Source organism: Salvelinus fontinalis, chromosome 37 (genome assembly GCF_029448725.1).
Source record: "Salvelinus fontinalis isolate EN_2023a chromosome 37, ASM2944872v1, whole genome shotgun sequence".
NCBI lineage: Eukaryota > Metazoa > Chordata > Actinopteri > Salmoniformes > Salmonidae > Salvelinus > Salvelinus fontinalis.
The window spans coordinates 10,288,123-10,306,462 of NC_074701.1; the positions used below are offsets into that span (position 1 = coordinate 10,288,123).

The 18,340-nt window shown below is 43.0% G+C and overlaps 1 protein-coding gene across 1 annotated transcript; it reads right to left on the reverse strand.

Moving 5' to 3' along the window:
* Positions 1 to 776: 776 nt before the first annotated feature.
* mcmbp (minichromosome maintenance complex binding protein) lies at positions 777 to 18,314 on the reverse strand. Its single transcript, XM_055901904.1, has 16 exons — positions 17,989 to 18,314; positions 17,519 to 17,604; positions 17,219 to 17,359; positions 16,821 to 16,862; positions 16,504 to 16,594; positions 14,469 to 14,600; positions 6,576 to 6,715; positions 6,300 to 6,397; positions 6,033 to 6,205; positions 5,705 to 5,828; positions 5,314 to 5,428; positions 3,505 to 3,670; positions 2,876 to 3,009; positions 1,995 to 2,159; positions 1,661 to 1,749; positions 777 to 1,550 (listed from the first exon to the last, which is right to left on the reverse strand). Exons 1-16 carry the CDS (start codon positions 18,044 to 18,046, stop codon positions 1,424 to 1,426), a joined length of 1,881 nt encoding a protein of 626 aa, XP_055757879.1. The 5' UTR covers positions 18,047 to 18,314; the 3' UTR covers positions 777 to 1,423.
* Between the last annotated feature and the right edge of the window lie 26 nt (positions 18,315 to 18,340).

The window sequence follows — 18,340 nt, forward strand, 5'->3', positions numbered from 1 at the left end:
TGCCTTGAATTCTAAATAAGTCAGTGTCACCAGCAAAGCACCCCCACACCACCTCCTCCATGCTTCAGGGTGGGAACCACACATGCAGAGATCATCCGTTCACCTACACTGCGTCTCACAGACATGGCGGTTAGAACCTAAAGACAGATTTCTACCGGTCTAATGTCTATTGCTTGTATTTCTTGGCCCAAACAAGTCTCTTATTGGTGTCCTTTAGTAGTGGTGGTTTCTTGGTGGCAATTTGACCATGAAGTCCCGATTTACAGTCTCCTCTGAACAGTTGATGTTGAGGTGAGTCCGTTAACATTTATTTGGGCTGCAATTTCTGTAGCTGGTAACTCTAATGAACTTATCCTCTGCATCAGAGGTAACTATGGGGTTTCCTTTCCTGTGGCGGTCCTCATGAGGCAGTTTAATCACAGCACTTTTTTTGCAACTGCACTTGAAACGTTCAAAGCTCTTAATTTTCCGCATTCCAGGTGACTACCTCATGAAGCTGGTTGAGAGAATGACAAGTTTGCAAAGCTGTTAAGACAAAGGGTGTCTCCTTTGAAGAATCTCAAATATTTAGATCTGTTTGACACTTTTTTGGTTACATAATTCCATGTGTGTTGTTTTGATGTCTTCACTATTATTCTACAATCTAGAAAATAGTTTTAAAAAGAAAAACCCTTGAGTACAGTAGGTGTGTCCAAACTTTTGACTGGTATTGTATATATATGCATTTGGGTCCGAATCCAGAGTGTCCCTTAAAATAATTAGCCGAAAATAACAAATGGCAAGCTATCCACATTTTAATGAGTCCAAACAATCATTCACAAACTCATCCCATAAAGCAAGAATTACATTTTGGGGAAGGTCATTCAGCAAACCATGATCATTGTATTGACTCCTGAGAACTTTCAGGCACAAGATGGGGAGAATAAAATATGGTCTCAAAATGCCCTATTTACATATACTTTCAGTACCAGATCCAACATGTTCATCTAAAAACTACAACATTTGGTCTAGAGTAAGGGGAGAAAAGTCAACATTGGCGTAGCATATTCTGCATTAGTTCAAATTTACCTGGATTGAATCCCAAACTTAAACAGTACTTCAATGGAGTAACATACAAAGCACTGAAAACATCCCACAGTACAATTAGTCATGGATTTTTTTTTTTGCCAGGATTTTAAAATGTTCTTATCAAGAAATTGCAAATTTGACAACTGATAAAAAGCTTAACCTGATCTCCCAACACCGAAGCAAAAAAGAAAAATACAAACCCAGTGCTATGCAAAAATCACAAAAACTTTTGTACATAAGTTTTATTAAGTTGAACTTTTCAACAACGAAATAATTGCTCTTCTGGTATCAAAATGAAAAATGTTTGTTCCACATAACATATTCTTTTATTTCCACACCGGATGGGTGTTTGTGATTAAGGCTCGTTACCATTGAGACTCTTCTGTTGTTCGGTCCTGCTCCTGCGAAGCATGTCTATGTGCTTGGCTCTCATCCATCCATCCCGGGAAAGGGTGGTCTGTCCCAAACTTAAGGAGAGCAACCTGGGGACAAACGTTATGCCGACTTAGCTACAGAAAACGATTGCTTCACTTGAGCATGTTATGCCGAATTAAGACGCCAGGACAAGTGTGGCTGAATAACTTCCACGTACCGTGCGACAACAAGCATCCTATGCAGGTCCTCTGCGGTGACGCTCTGGGGGTCATCTTTGCGCATGTCAACAAAGTCATCCTCAACTGCCTGTGGAAAACAGTAACAAGGCAACTGAATAAGATTGAACAAAAATAAGAAAATAGGCTCATTTCTGAAGAAAATAGAGGGAGTGGTCAGAGTAACCACAGGTCTTGGAAACCGGATACCTTACCCCGACATTAAACAAAACACCTCGATTGAGCTTTAACTATTCAATGTTGCTCTCAGCACAGAAGCTGGGTTCATAACAAAAGGTTAGGATATCAGAAAAAATAATCTAAAGTAGCATTCACCTTGGTGACCTCGTCAGAGATGCTGTAGTCGAGGGTACGGGCCAGACTCAGGTACACGCGGAACTTGTTAATCTGTGACGTGAACTGTGCCATGTGGATGGTAGTGAGATACTCCTCCATGTTGGGTGGGGTCACCTGGGGCTGTAGGGGCACCTGGCAGTCCGACTGTGGAATGGGAGCAGAGTTTCTATGATAAACACATCCGGGGGGGGGGGGTTATTTCCTGTAACAGCAGGAGAAAGATTCAGAACATCCAGTCAATGGGAGTGTGGCAAATATGTTGACGAGGTATTTGCAGGAAGTCCCCATGTCGAGGGCTTGATTTCAAACCTCTGGTGCTGGTAGGCACTGGTTCACTTAAACAGAGTTGGTGTGTATATAAAACTTCAGCAGCTCATTTCACATTCACAACACGTACTCATCATCGACAGGAAGATGAACTTGTGACCATCTGCTCCCACAGTTGCTGATGACACATTCACCCTGCCCGTCACTGTGGCGTGGCCTGATAAGACGGCCCTATCCCGACGCCTCTGACCAGGATTGTCCCGGTGGCACAGCTGCAGCCATAGCAACTCCATTCGACCAACACACAGAAATAGCACACGGCGCATTCCTTTGGCCGTTTGCAACACAGCGAGGCCAAGTTCTAAAGCCAGAACCACAGCGCTGCTAGGGGGCTGGGGTGACCAATGGGCAGCATGATGGCGCTGGTTGGAAACAAACCCATGGCATTGGACACGTGTCAGTCTCCTGACATCCTGGCTGAAACCTAACCCCTGCACCCACGCCGACACACACACACACACACGGGCCCCTCTTACGCCCTCTGGTGTGTGGGCCTTGCCTCCTCAGACCCTCTTTTTTGTTGTTGTACTCACCGGCAGCAGCGATCGGCCCTCTGATGTGACGAGCACGTTAATATTGCAGGGGAATTCCATCTGGTGGTAGTTGAAGTCATAATCAACCTTCTGCCAAGAGATCAGGTTCCCCAGGGCAGTGATGTTCCGCACACCTACGGCACACACGGATATCTATGGACATCTCGCCACGGCACATAGCTTATTCAACGGATTACATGACCATTGCACTACCGCAATTGGCAAACCAAACGAATTCATTAATATACCCCACGGACTTCGCACACAAAAGCTAGGAGGCACTCCGATACCTGCTGCGCGCTCGCCTTAAAATGTGTTCCCAGTCGCCATAGTTCTTTCGCGCTGCCCAGGAACAACCCCTTGGCCCTACCACCTATCCCCACCTGTGGAGATCTGAGAGGATACAGCAGGTACAAGCAATGTGGGAAATTCCACCTAGCCTATCAGAGGGCAAGGTGGAGCAATCGCCACATTATGAACACCTATCAAATCCTCTCAGATCTACACAAGTGTCCGAGCTTAAAAGTTGTTTCTGGGCAGGGCCTCAGTTTCTTGCCCTAGTGGCTCAGGGCCAAAGCCCTAGTTGCTGCCCAATGCGGCCCGTAGTTCACAGTGCCCCGTCCTCTTACCTGAGCTGTCCAGTTGACCCTGCTCCAGCTGCGTCTCATCAAGGAAGAGGGAGGTGTTCCTGGCCAGCTGCAAGGCTCCACTCACCAGCCGGTTGGCCACGTAGTCCTTCTTAGGCACCAGGCGCATGCTGTTCATTGCGTGGAGGCTCATACTGAGACGGTATGACTACCGGGGAGAAGAAAAACAGTAACCAAAGTTACTTTAACGTACATTGATAAACTGTCGGTTCAAGTCTTGTAATGTATGTTGTGTGACACATTCTATTCATGCAATGTACACTACATGACCAACAGTATGTGGACACCTGTTCGTCGAACATCTCATTCCAAAATCACAGGGATTAATATGGAGTTGGTCTCCTCTTTGCTGCTATAACAGCCTCCACTCTTCTGGGGAGGCTTTCCACTAGATGTTGGAACATTGCTGCGGGGACTTGCATCCATTCAGCCACAAGAGCATTAGTGAGGTCGGGAACTGAGTTTGAGCGATTAGGCCTGGCTCCCAGTCGACGGTCCAATTCATCCCAAAGGTGTCTGATGGAGTTGAGGTCTGGGCTGTGTGCATGCCAGTCAAGTTTTTCCACACCTATCTCAACAAACCACTTCTGTATGGACCTCGCTTTGTACATGGGGGCATTGTCATGCTGAAACAGTAAAGGGCCTTCACCAAACTGTTGCCAGAAAGTTGGAAGCACAGAATCATCTAGAATGTCATTGTACGCTGTAGCGTTAAGATCTCTCTTCACTGGAACTAATGGGCCTTGCCCGAACAATGAAAAACAGCCCCAGACCATTATTCCTCATCCACCAAACTTTACAGTTGGCAATATGCATTGGAGCAGGTAGCGTTGTCCTGGCATCCTCCAAACCCAGATTCAGCCACCGGACTGCCAGACGGTGAAGCGAGATTTATCACTCCAGAGAACGCGTTTCTACCGCTCCAAAGTCCAATGGCGGCGAGCTTTACACCCCTCCAGCCGATACATGGCATTGCGCATGGTGATCTTAGGCTTGTGTGCGGCTGCTCGGCCATGGAAACCCATTTCATGAAGCTCCCAATGAACAGTTTATGCCAGTTTTATTGCTTCTTTAAAATCAGGACAACAGTTTTCAGCTGTGCTAACATAATTGCAAAAGGGTTTTCTAATGATCAATTAGCCTTTTAAAATGAAAAACCTGGGATTAGTTAACACAACGTTCCATTGGAACACAGGAGTGATGGTTGCTGATAATGGGCCTCTGTACACCTATGTAGATATTTATTTTTTTAATGGAATATTTTTATTTTTAAATCTGCCGTTTCCAGCTACAATAGGCATTTACAGCATTAACAATGTCTATACTTTATTTCTGATCAATTTGATGTTATTTTAAAATGGACAAAGGACATTTCTACGTGACCCCAAACGTTTGAACGGTAGTGTATGTTTGCAAGCACATTTCTCTATGGGATATGTACACATTCAAACTGTCAAACTCCAACGCCACTCCCCTCAGATTTGGAACAACCCTCACGCCCATGGATCCCTAATTGTCATCCTAGAGATCTACAAAGTATGCCTTCTTTCAGTATTGCCAGACTCTAATCTAATACTTACCTTACGTGGAAGGATAAATTAATGTAGTCATGGCAATGAAGAAACTCTACTGTCATACTTCTGGCTGGAGTTGCATGTCAGTGTTCGATTCAATTTTTCAATCTCAATTACTAGTGGCACCCAAACGTGCTGCGAAAGCTCAATTCAGAATCTCAAACAACAGTCAAACCAGTCGATTTAATATGGGCCACGATAAAGAATATTAACTCACACAAGGCACCAGCTGTTGGATGATCTGATAGAGTCGCTCTGTGTAGGAGTTGAGCGGGCAGCCACTCAGATTCAGGGTAAATTTACCCAAAGGCAGGACATCCCGTCTGGTATACCTGTGATGACAGAGACCCACACAATCACTATCAGGAACCACCTTGGAGCTTGTTACAATAAAGAGTAGCGGTGGTACTTACTATGGCACTACAGATAGAGAAAGAAAATATACATCATATATCTCTTGGCGCGGTTTCCCGGACCCAGATTAAGCCTAGTCCTGGATTAAAAATCATTCTCAAATGGAAAACGTCCATGAAATGTTTTAAGCCGGGACTAAGCTCACGCTGGGTTTTGGGGAAAACCATCTCTTTGTGTATGGAGTGCACACGCACACGTTAGAGATGAGGTGCAGTAAGAGGTACTCGGCAGCCAGTCCGTCTCCCAGAAGAACGTGAGTGAGGTAAGCGAGCAGATCTGCCCTCACAGATGCCATCTCAACCAGGAAAGAGGATACAACTGAGAAGGTGACACAAAATTTTAAAACAGACACTCCACATAAGTTAAGGAACCCTATAATTTGATTTGAGAAAAAAAAAAGCATACAAAATCAGGTCCAAACTCAGATTTTTCCGCATAAATCATTCATTGATGTCAGTGGGAGAATTGCATCACCCTCAGTGAATACAAGTAAATGTATATTGTGATGTGTCCTAGTCTTACAGGCGCTTTGGTCCTCTGTGGGAGCAGAGGGCAGAAGAGGGTTGTTGTGTTGCAGGGGGCGTGCGTACAGCATGTGGAGACGGGGCACAAGTGAAGCAGGGGGGTCATGAGCTCTCTGTTCCTCTGGAGTCTCCATACTCTCGGCGGGGTTTAGCAGCAACGACGAGGGGTCTCTGTGTGGATACACAATGCGGTGAGCAATATGGACGCACAAAACGCAACTAGAACGAAACAGACCTCGTTTAAAAACAAACTCAAGCGCCTTACTTTTCGTCGCCCAGCACAGTCAGGACTGGGTTGACGGAGAGAATCCCGTAGATCTCCAGTGTGTCGTTCAGTTTGAAGCTGTCCAATCCCTCGTAGACCTGTCGACAGAGCAGCTGGTGAGTCAGAGTCAATGGGATCACTTGACTATTCTGACACACAAATGGGGCTAGTCCCTTGAAACAGCTTGGTTACAGAACTTAGGCAAAATATAATAGAAAATCAACCACTGGACAGGCCGGGCCTGAAAATCACCCAGGATGATTTTGTTTGTTTTACCTTCACTAGACAGGCTGGCCCCCTCTCCCCCGGCAGGGGGAAGTTGAGGTCCAGATTGGAGGAACAGTCTGAGGGGGCAGTTGTCCGGCTGGAGGGGGCTTCGGTCTCCTGCCGCTTGGAGTCCCCGTTGCCATGGGGCTCTGTAAATAGAAGAGAGAACGGTTGGTACAGTGGTTTCTCAATGAAAAAGTTGAGAGTTTATGCCGCGACACTGTGGCAGATAGTGGTAAATATGCGTCATTCCATCATTGCGCCACACTACCACAAGGGGGAGTTAAGAACACCGATTATGCTTCTGGTTTTTCTCCCTCGAAAAACACAGAAAGAAATCTAAGATCACAAACTGGCTTTATTTACCACATTATGGAAATACCGATAGCCCCTCTTGACGAAGGGAGTTTCTGAAACATGGAGTCCTTCTTTGCTGATGTGAAGAAGAAACTGAAGGAGTCCTGCGAGGATACGGACGGAAAAAGGTTGCCCGTATTGTCAAGAGCTGAGCAATTTAATTTGTTTTATTTATTAAAACGTACTTGTTTATTTAGACAATTGAATGTATTTGTTTAAGCTTGGCCTATTTAGTAGGCTATTTTGGGGCATAAAGCTATATTTGCCAGCATAAAGCTCAGTGACTCACTCATTTGTGGCTCTGGCTCAAAATAAGACATTCTTTCTGATGGTAAAAAGAAAATTGTTTTATTAGACTAGGTTAATCTGCTCAATTATTTGTGACATTATGGTTACAATGAAGAATGTAAACGAAAGAAATCAAATAAATCCTATTCATAATCAGATTCGTGTTGGGAGCTGTAATTTTCCTTATTTTTTTTTTTTTACATTACAAAAACACACAAACGACAACATCACACCCGCTCAGCTCCACATGCTCACACCCCCATCTTCAGCATGACTCTCCACCACATGGCCTCAAACGGCACCATTTAGTTTCTCTCCGTTGCCCACGCACTTTCAACATTTAGATAATAAAGCGTTTGACCTTTCCGTCGTGTTAATGGAATATTGGTTGATTTCCAGTTAAGTATAAGAAAAAAATCTTATTCAAGATGATTGACAATTAAAGTATCCTCCAACCCATCGGGTAATCTCACTGCATGCACCTTCATATACCACGTCTTGAAGTATGCTGACGGACAGATTAAAAAGTACATTTCCATTGTAATACTTCCGACAGCCAACTTTCTAACTCCGCCCATAACTTTTAGACTTCATAACATTGCAAGGCGGCATGGATTATTTTAACCTAAGGAAAAATGAATCTGGTAATCTAATTTAAATTTACTGCCGACCTAAGACCGATGGGTTTAACCTTCTGAATGAATGATTATACTCAAGAAAAAAAGCTGACTTTCCGTGTTATGGGATTTTTATGAATAATGATTAAATGATGTATACATTTAACGTAGAACTTTAACTACCCTGTCATTGTATGATTCTAATAAATTTCATAAAATCATACATCTATAAATCTGATGTGTGTAGTTTTAGTCAGAATTAGGACATGGACTTTTTGTTCCTTTTTAGTATGTAAGCAGGGTGCAATTGTGAGACAATGTATGAGGAGGAGAGGAGCTATCGACAGACAAGCTCTACTACTGTGCTCCTTACAGGACATTCTGTCCCCACCCAGGGAGGGGAGAGACCTTGGGCTTGTAGTAGATTGTATAACAGGTGGCAGACAATGTATGACAGGAAGACTTGTGAACTATATTGTCATTGTTTCTGAGAGGGACATTTATGACAAAATGTGAGGTATATAGACCAATGTACAGGAAATGATAGGCAGAATGTTCCCGTAAATAAACATTTGACTATTGTAGACTGGGCCTCTGTCTGTTTTTATTTCTATCAGCATCCTACAAATCCTGATATAGCAGACTGAGTCATTTAATTGAATTGGTTAAAGAACATGAGAACTTAATTCTCCTAACAATCCGTTACCCAACAAAATAACAACTTGATTTAGCCTAAATGCTTATGTGATTATAATTCCTCTTTTCCTGCATTAATTAATTTGTCTGCATGTCTATTCAACATTTGGCTGAACAGAAACAACACCTCGATATATATTTTCTTCCACAATGCGGCACATTGACAAATAGGTCAGTCGGTGATCTGTATCCTAAACTGTAGCACAAATTGGGGGATTTTTCACACCTAGCTGAGCTATTAGACCAGTGGTTCTTAACCTGGGTTCGATCGAACCCCAGGGGTTCGGTGAGTCAGTCTCAGGGGTTCGGCGGAGGTCAAGACACACATCCGACTCATATGATTCGTGATGACACGCCCTGCTTGGCCATCATTGGCTGCAGGTGATCACGCTACGTCGCTTGGCCTATCTGTGCTGCAGGGAATTTGTTGCACTCAGTAGTCGACTTGTGACTGTCGTGATGGTACGTCTTGTGATTTCTTTCTTAATATTTTAATCCTTTCATACTTATACTATGTCGAGCAAAAAAAGAAAGTGGTCGGACGAATATGTACAATATGGATTCACATATATAACGGAACGTGATGGGAGTCAGCGTCCTAACTGCATGATTTGCAATGCCAAGTTGATCTATTCTAGTCTAGCACCGGCAAAACTAAGAGAACACTTCCTTAAGCTGCATGGAGATGGAAAATACAAGAACACAACGCTCGCTGAATTCAAGGTGAAGAGAGCCAGATTCGATGAAAAGGCTACTCTGCCTGTTCTCGGCTTTGTACCCATCAACAAACCGATCCTCACAGCATCGTACGAAGTTGTTTACTTGATCGCAAAGCAGGGCAAACCACACACCATTGGTGAAACACTCATAAAACTAGCTGTGTTGAAGATGGCGAATATCATACTGGGAAAAGAGGCTGAAGTTAAGTTATCCCAAATTCCTCTTTCAAATGACACCATCAGCGACAGAATAGAGGACATGAACAAAGACATCTTGGCTCAAGTAGTTGCAGATCTGATTTCAAGCCCGGCAAAATTCAGCCTTCAACTCGACGAGACCACAGACGTTTCCAATCTAAGCCAGCTTGCTGTATTCGTGCGCTATGTGAAAGACGACGTGATAAAGGAAGATTTTTTATTTTGTAAGCCTCTTTGAACAACAACTAAGGCAGCCGATGTGAAGAAACTTGTGGATGACTACTTCAAAGACAACAATCTTTCATGGGATATGGTTTCTGCAGTTTGTTCGGACGGAGCTCCAGTCATGCTGGGAAGAAAGTCTGGTTTTGGTGCGCTAGTGAAAGCCGATGCACCACACATCATTGTTACGCATTGTATTCTGCACAGGCATGAGTTGGCAACAAAAACCTTGCCTCCAAAACTGGCAGAAGTATTAAAAATTGTAGTGGAATGCGTGAACAATGTGCAAACTAGTGCTCTGAGGCACCGCATCTTCAGTGAGCTGTGTAAAGAAATGGGCTCTGAATTCGAGGTACTTCTGTACCATTCTAACGTTCGATGGTTATCCCGGGGACAGGTGCTGAATCGTGTTTTTGCTGTGCGTGTGGAATTAGCCCTGTTTTTGCAAGAGCACCTACATTGTCATGCAGATTGCTTCAAAAATGACGAGTTTATTCTCATTTTAGCGTACATGGCTGATATCTTCGCAGCTCTCAATCATCTCAATCAAAAGATGCAGGGCGGTGGAGTCAACATCATCGAACCGGAGGAAAACCTGAAGGCTTTTCAAAAAAAGCTACCGTTATGGAAACGACAAACAGAGAACGATAACTTTCCAAACTTTCCCCTGCTGGACGACTGTGTAAGTAAGATCGAAGATGTATCTGAAATCGGAGACATTTCTGTACCCGCGGAACTGAAGCACGCCATTGCCACGCACTTAGATGAGCTTGCAAAGTCTCTCGACGGACACTTTCCTACAAGAGAGTCATATCCAGCATGGGTGAGACAGCCGTTCACGTTTAGTGTTGAGACAACAGATGTCAATGATGAATACCTCGAAGATATCATTGAAATTCAGCAGAGCCAGGTTCAACAGCAACTCTTCAGAACAACAACGCTTTCAACGTTTTGGTGTCAACAAATGGTAACGTACCCCGTTATTGCTAAGAAAGCTCTGGAGATTTTCATATCGTTTGTTACAACATATCTTTGCGAGCAATCCTTTGAGGATGCTGGACATAAAAACGAAGAAAAGGAACAGACTTTGTTGCGAAAATTACATGAGTGGCACTTGCCAAGGCGAAGCCGCATTTCTGAACTGGTCTCTGAAAGGCAACAGCAGAAGTCACACTGATTTGCAGTAAATATTCATTATTATGTTTTTGTTTTTGTGTGAAAATCATGTTTTGATGATTTTGTTCTTTGAACACACGGTGTTGATGTTGATGCACGGTTCATTTTGTGCACCAGTAAAATATATATTTATGTTTTGAATTTGAAAAAAATCATATTTTATTTTTCCAATTAAGAAGAGTTCGGTGAATGCGCATATGAAACTGGTGGGGTTCAGTACCTCCAACAAGGTTAAGAACCACTGTATTAGACTAACCCTTTGAAAATGAATGGAGGTGGGAATTTTTCTGTGCGAGAATCTCTCTCTCCTCTTGCGCTAGAGTCCTGAATCGGGCAAAAAAAAAAAAAAAAAAAAAAAGCTGTTGTGTGGTCCCAGAGTTGAGAGGGAACTTGGGTAAATAAAATGGCACAATTACACTTGACATGTGGATTCAGAAAAAAGGTAGTGAATCAGTGGTTCGTTCCTGCACGACAGACAGACAATTGCTTTGGAGTTGGTGAACATTTTTTATATGATCAACCCATAAATAATCTCGACCTATTCGCAACAGTATCTCTTGGGCTTTTGACAAGGATTTGACATGAGGCCTAATTCACACGATATGCCCGAAAATACTAATAACCACTAGGCTAATAAATAATCAAATTTTCCTTTCAAATATTTAATTAACTTATGTTACTTCAAGTTATTAATTTAGAGCGCACACAAAAGCGATTTAGAGTTGAACGGGAGTGTCGAGTATGTAGATATAAACGGTAATATCATCAGAGTTCCTCTTTCAACCGGCATAACGCTGTATGATTCAGTGCATTGCCAATCACATCACTCAAAAATATCAGAATTGTGGACCTCCCGAGTGCTGCAGTGGTCTAAGTAACATAAGCTACGTCACTACAGATCCTGGTTCGATCCCAGGCTGTGTCGCAGCCGGCAGCGACCGGGAGACCCATTTGGCGGCGCACAATTGGCCCAGCGTCATCCGGGTTAGGGGAGAATTGGTTAAATAAGGTTATGAATACCAACATATCAGGCAATAATTAAGAGCATGCAGCTGAGTTCACAGCTGGCGATGCCTCAACTGCAGAACAGGTGTTACGTTACAGCCTTATTCTAAAATGTATTAATCTACACACAATACCACGAGGACAAAGAACAAACATTTTTGTAAATTTATGAAAAATATAAAAACAGAAATTTCACATTTACATAAGTATTCAGACCCTTTACTGAGTACTTTGTTGAAGCATCTTTGGCAGCGATTACAGCCTAAATTCTTCTTAGGTATGGCACTACAAGCTTGGCACACCTGGATTTAGGGTGTTTCTCCCATTCTTCTCTGCAGATCCTCTCAAGCTCTGTCAGGTTGGATGGGGAGCGTCGCTGCACAGCTATTTTCAGGTCTCTCCAGAGATGTTCGATCGGGTTCAAGTCCAGGCTCTGGTGGGGCCACTCAAGGAGATTCAGACACTTTCCCGAAGCCACTCCTGCGTTGTCTTGGCTGTGTGCTTAGGGTCGTTTTCCTTTTGGGAAGGTGAACCTTCACCCCAGTCTGAGGTCCTGAGCAGGTTTTCATCAAGGATCTCTCTGTACTTTATACCGTTCATCTATGCCTTGATCCTGACTAGTCTTTCAGTCGCTGCCGCTGAGAAACATCCCCACAGCATGATGCTGCCACCACCATGCTTCACTGTAGGGATGGTGCCAGGTTTCCTCCAGATGCGACGCTTGGCATTCAGGCCAAAGAGTCCAATCTTGGTTTCATCAGACCAGAGAATCTTGTTTCTCATGGTCAGAGTCCTTTAGGTGCCTTTTGGCAAACTCCAAGCGGGCTGTCATGTGCCTTTTACTGAAGAGTGGCTTCCGTCTGGCCACTCTACCATAAAGGAATGTATGGAGTGCTGCAGAGATGGTTGTACTTCTTAAAGGTTCTCCCACCTCCACAGAGGAACTCTGGAGCTCTGTCAGAGTGACCATTGGGTTCTTGTTCACCTCCCTGACCAAGGCCCTTCTCCCCCGATTGCTCAGTTTGGCTGGGCGGCCAGAACTAGGAAGAGTTTTGACGGTTCCAAACTTCCCCCATTTAAGAATGATAGAGGCCCACGTGTTCTTGGGGACCTTCAATGCTGCAGACATTTTTTGGTACCCTTCCCCGAACTGTACCTCGACACAATCCTGTCTCGGAGCTCTACGGACAACTCCTTCGACCTCATGGCTTGGTTTTTGCTCTGACATGCACTGTCAACTGCAATCAAGTTGTAGAAACAGCTCAAGGATGATCATTGGAAACAGGATACACTTGAGCTCAATTTTGAGTCTCATAGCAAAGGGCCCGAATACTTATGTAAATAAGGTTTGTTATATTTTTTTATATATAAATTTGCAAAAATTTCTATAAACACGCTTTCGCTTTGTCATTATGGGGTATTGTGTGAAACTCCCCAAATACAGGTGTGCCAAGCTTGTAGCGTCATACCCAAGAAGACTCGAGGCTGTAATAGCTGCCAAAGGTGCTTCAACAAAGTACTAAGTAAAGGGTTTGAATAGTTTTATAAATTTGCAAAAACGTCTAAAAACACGTTTTTGCTTTGCCAATATGGGGTATTGTGTGTAGATTGATTTAATCATCCATTTTAGAACAAGGCTGTAACAAAATGTGGAAAAAGTCTAGGGGTCTGAATACTTTCCGAATGCACTGTGGAAAGTATTCAGACCCCTTGAATTTTCCCACATTTTGTTACGTTACGCGCTCTGTTGCATCAGTCGGTCTTCACTTGTAGCCTGCTTCGAAGCTGCAATGCCTGCGAGAAGGACCCGATCACGTGATGGGCATTGGCTAATAAGAATTGAGATATCTGGCGATTGGCAGCAGAGAAGGAAATGTATTACTGAAAAAAAGTCAGACCATTTGGAACACAACAAATACAACAATACTACAGGCAAGATTAAAAACAGTCCTATGCATTCGTGACGGCAATTTCTTCAGCCAACATGCAGTTCATTTGTTGTTTAATTATTCAAGGCTCCCTTTGTTACTTATAACTAAAATGCTTGAATGAAACGATCAGACCAAAAGATGACAAGAGTTCACCAGACAAGACGAACGTCTGACATTTCTAATCAATCACAGACCTGATTTGCCCCGACGAAAATGAATCAAAGCCCAACCAACAAAACTACCGTATAATAGGCCATGACGTATATACTGTGTATCCAATGGAAAGCATACAGTATTTGTTCATCAACATATGTGTTTTCGTTAATTAAAGAAGGGTAAAAAGACTAGATGGAGCAGACGTGCTCAAAGATGCCCTCTGGTGTTTCAAATGAGCATTAATGGCAAGCACTGTGACTCACCGAAGCATAAGACAGCATACTATACTGCGGTATGATGCAACTTAAAAAATGAGGAACCACTGTAATACTGCTAAAACTGAGTCTTCAACCTGGCTGAATCAGCCAGGGTCATGTTCACTAGGCATGAAACTAAAGAAATAAAACAGTCCAAACCGGGGAGGTACTATCTGAATGCATGTCGTTTAAAAAGAAAAGGTTTTGCTACAGTGTGCCCTAACGAACATGACTCAAACATGCATCCAAGTAAAGCAGTCCTTAAGGGGTGTGTACCCACCTGTGTGCGGTTCTCTCTGCTTCTGGGGTTGTGTGTCCATGTCGTCGTCGTCCTCTTCGTAACTGCGCTTCTGTCTGCTGGGGACATAGGAGGTGGACGGGACAACTCTTGCCTGACTAGAACAGCCGTAGCTGTGTGGCAGAGTTAAGAACAACTTCATAGCTTGAGACAGGCATTTAGGCAAACCACTGCACCTACACAAAGTGTGAGCAAAATTCTGACTCATTTCAACAAACAACAAAATATGGATAATCACAGAGTGTACTGCATAATCATATTCATATTCATAGACTCAAAGCCAAATTTGGACCAAAAAGTCAGAGGAGGATAAACCCCTCTTTTGACACAGTCAAATTAAAATGCTTTGTTGAATATACAGTGTATTATTTGGAAAGTATTCAGACCCCTTGACTTTTACCACATTTTGTTAGGTAGTCTTTTTCTAAAATTGATTAAATTGTTCCCCCCCACTCAATCAATCTACACACAATACCCCATAATGACAAACAAAAACAGGGTGTGTGAAATTTTACAAATGTATTAAAAATAAAAAACTGAAATATCACATTTACTTAAGTATTCAGACCCTTTACTCAGTACTTTGTTAGGTAGTCTTTTTCTAAAATTTTGGCACCGATTACAGCCTTGAGTCTTCTTGGGTATGACGCTACAGGCTTGGCACACCTGTATTTGGGGAGTTTCTCCAATTATTCTCTGCAGATCCTCTCTAGCTCTGTCAGGTGTGATGGGGAGCGTCGCTGCACAGCTTTTTTCAGGTCTCTCCAGAGATGTTTGATCGGGTTCAAGTCCAGGCTCTGGTGGGGCCACTCAAGGAGATTCAGACATTTTTCCCAAAGCCACTCTTAAGTTGTCTGTTGTCTTAGCTGTGTGCTTTGGGTCATTGTCCTGTTGGAAGGTGAACCTTCACCCCAGTCTGAGGTCCTGAGCGATCTGGAGCAGGTTTTCATCAAGGATCTCTCTGTACTTTACTCTGTTCATCTTTCCCTCGATCCGGACTAGTCTCCCAGTCCCTGCTGCTGAAAAATATCCCCACAGTATGATACTGCCACCACCATGCTTCACCGTAGGTATGGTGCCAGGTTTCTTAGACGTGACGCTTGCCATTCAGGCCAAAGAGCTCAATATTGGGTTTATCAGACCAGGGAATCTTGTTTCTCATGGTCTGAGAGTACTTCAAGTGCCTTTTGGCAAACTCCAAGCAGACTGTCATGTTCCTTTAACTGAGGAGTGGCTTCCGTCTGGCCACTCTACCATAAGGGCCTGATTGGTGAAATGCTGCAGAAATGGTTGTCCTTCTGTAAGGTTCTCCCATCTCCACAGAGGAACTCTGGAGCTCTATCAGAGTGACCATCATGTTCTTGGTCTTCTCCCTGAACAAGTCCCTTCTCTCCTGATTGCTCAGGAGGCCAGCTCTTGGAAGAGTTTTGGTGTCTCCAAAATTCTTCCATTTAAGAATGATGGAGGCCACTGTGTTCTTGGGGATCTTCAATGCTGCAGATTTTTGATTTGTACCCTTCTTCAGATCTGTGCATCAACACAATCCTGTCTTGGAGCTCTACGGATAATTCATCCGACCTCATGGCTTGGTTTTTGCTCTGACATGCACCATCAACTGTGGGACCTTATATAGACAGGTGTGTACCTTTCAAATCAAGTCATATCAATTGAATTTACCACAGGTGGATTCCAATCAAGTTGAAGAAACATCTCAAGGATGATCAATGGAAACAGGATGCGCCTGAGCTCAATTTTGAGTCTCATAGCAAAGGGTCTGAATACTTATGTAAATCAGATATTTCTGTTTCTTAAAAAAAAAAAAGAAGAAAAATTGCAAAAATGTCTAAAACCTGTTTTTGCTTTGTCATTATGGGGCATTGTGTGTAGATTGCTGGGGATTTTTTTTAACGTTTTAATCCATTTTAGAATAATGCTGTAACGTAACAAAATGTGGTAAAAGTCAAGGGGTCTGAAGACTTTCCAAAGGCACTGTGGATCACAGCAGAAAGAAAGGATATCTCTTTAGCCCAAGGGCTCTCTCCTGGAATAGGGACACAATAGAAGGTCTGTCTCTCTGCAGTCACAGTGTTTCTGGAGTTCAAATCCACCTGAAGAACACAGGTAATCAAGAGCAGTCATGTGAATTTGAATCTTAAAACACTACCACTCCTGGGTTTAAACTAAATCTACATTGTCCACATTGTCCACTACCACTTGCTTACTCTGTCAAAATGACCTGCCCTGACTTCCACGCAAAGGTCTAATACATTAGCTACGCATCTTTCAAACTATGGCTGCTGCTGAACGTAGACAATGTTAGAGAGATGAGCTTACCCCACATTCTGTGACATCTTTGTACTTCCCACATCTCAACACCTGAGAAATGTCAGACAGACAACAACTAATGACTGGAGGAAGAGAACAAGATTGGAAAAAGCTTTTTCCTACTTACCATATACTTCCACCAATTACAGTAAATTGACTGCACTTTCAACAAGTACATAGACTATGAACTATCTACAAAACTAAAACTGATTGTTTTCACAGGGCTAGGTGAAATGCACCTTGAACATCCTATAATTTCTCAGAGTCTCATTAGCAGATTCCCATGCAGGCAAATGTCTACAGATACAGTGAAATAAAATAAATAAATAATAACACTGACAGCAGGTGTCTGTGTAATATAGTGCATTCTGCAGCTACTGAAGCAAATGAAGAGTTTAAGGTCTTACATTGGCCTTGGTTGAGGGGTCCACAGTCTCATACACTCCCATGTAGAACTCTGGATCAAACATGTCTTGGACCAAACAACGAAATTTCACAAGGCTGTTGGGCTTCAAGTAGTGCAAGGGCACATCGTTTAGCGAAGGTACCTGAAATGAAAACAAACACACTTAGAAAATATGTACAAAGAAAGGGTGTGCTGGATTCTATATTAATTGAAGTGTTTAGTGTGCTGCTAGTTCACAGTGACCAATGTTAGTCAAGTGAGAATAAATAGCATTCTTCAGAGGCATTTTAAATGTCCATACCCAGCTATGAGATTCCTTTTCCTTCAGCTGCCCTTTGAAGTATTCCAACACTTTTGCTTCCCATTCTGGGTTAGAGTTGCTCTGGGCTGCAGGACAACAGAAGCGACAGACAAACCACATCCGCATTATGCACGCTGATCAGCAGAAAGTCACAGCACCATAAACGGGAGACGTAAACATGTGTATTGACCAATCATAAGAAACAACTAACTATTATAATACATAATAGAAATTCAACTAAATATGAATGACCTCCGAAAACATACACCACACTTAAAGCAGTTCCATGTTAGCTAACATGAGTAAATTATTCCAGTCTCATCAGTTTGTTAATCTGGAAATCAGCTATTTTCAAACTCGTAACTAGCTAGCTAACTGTGGCTAGCGCCGGCTAGCTAGCTAGGTAGCTTAGTTCCTGAACCAGCATGGTCTCGCTAGCAGCAACTCTTCCACGGCATTTGTCTTCTTACCAAACATCGCTTCGACAACGCCCAATGGCTTGTTTATCCAATCGTGAGACGAAGGCATTATTTACCAGTAAATGTTTTGGAAGGCCGATAAAATAAACTACAGAAAATATGAATAATTATTCCTCAATAACTTTCTCTCTTTCTCTCTCTCCTGCAATGCACAGCTCAGTCCGCGTTCACTCTGGCGGGAAAATTGCGTCACTAGAAATTAGAACGCAACGCCCTGGTAGTCGCTGCATCTTTTTAGGGAAATTTTCGACAATATCTGTAATATTATGGCATTTTAAATAATAGCTATGTTACTAATGTTGACCGTCGACTAGAGAAGAAAGTAAATCAGAAACTTTGTGTA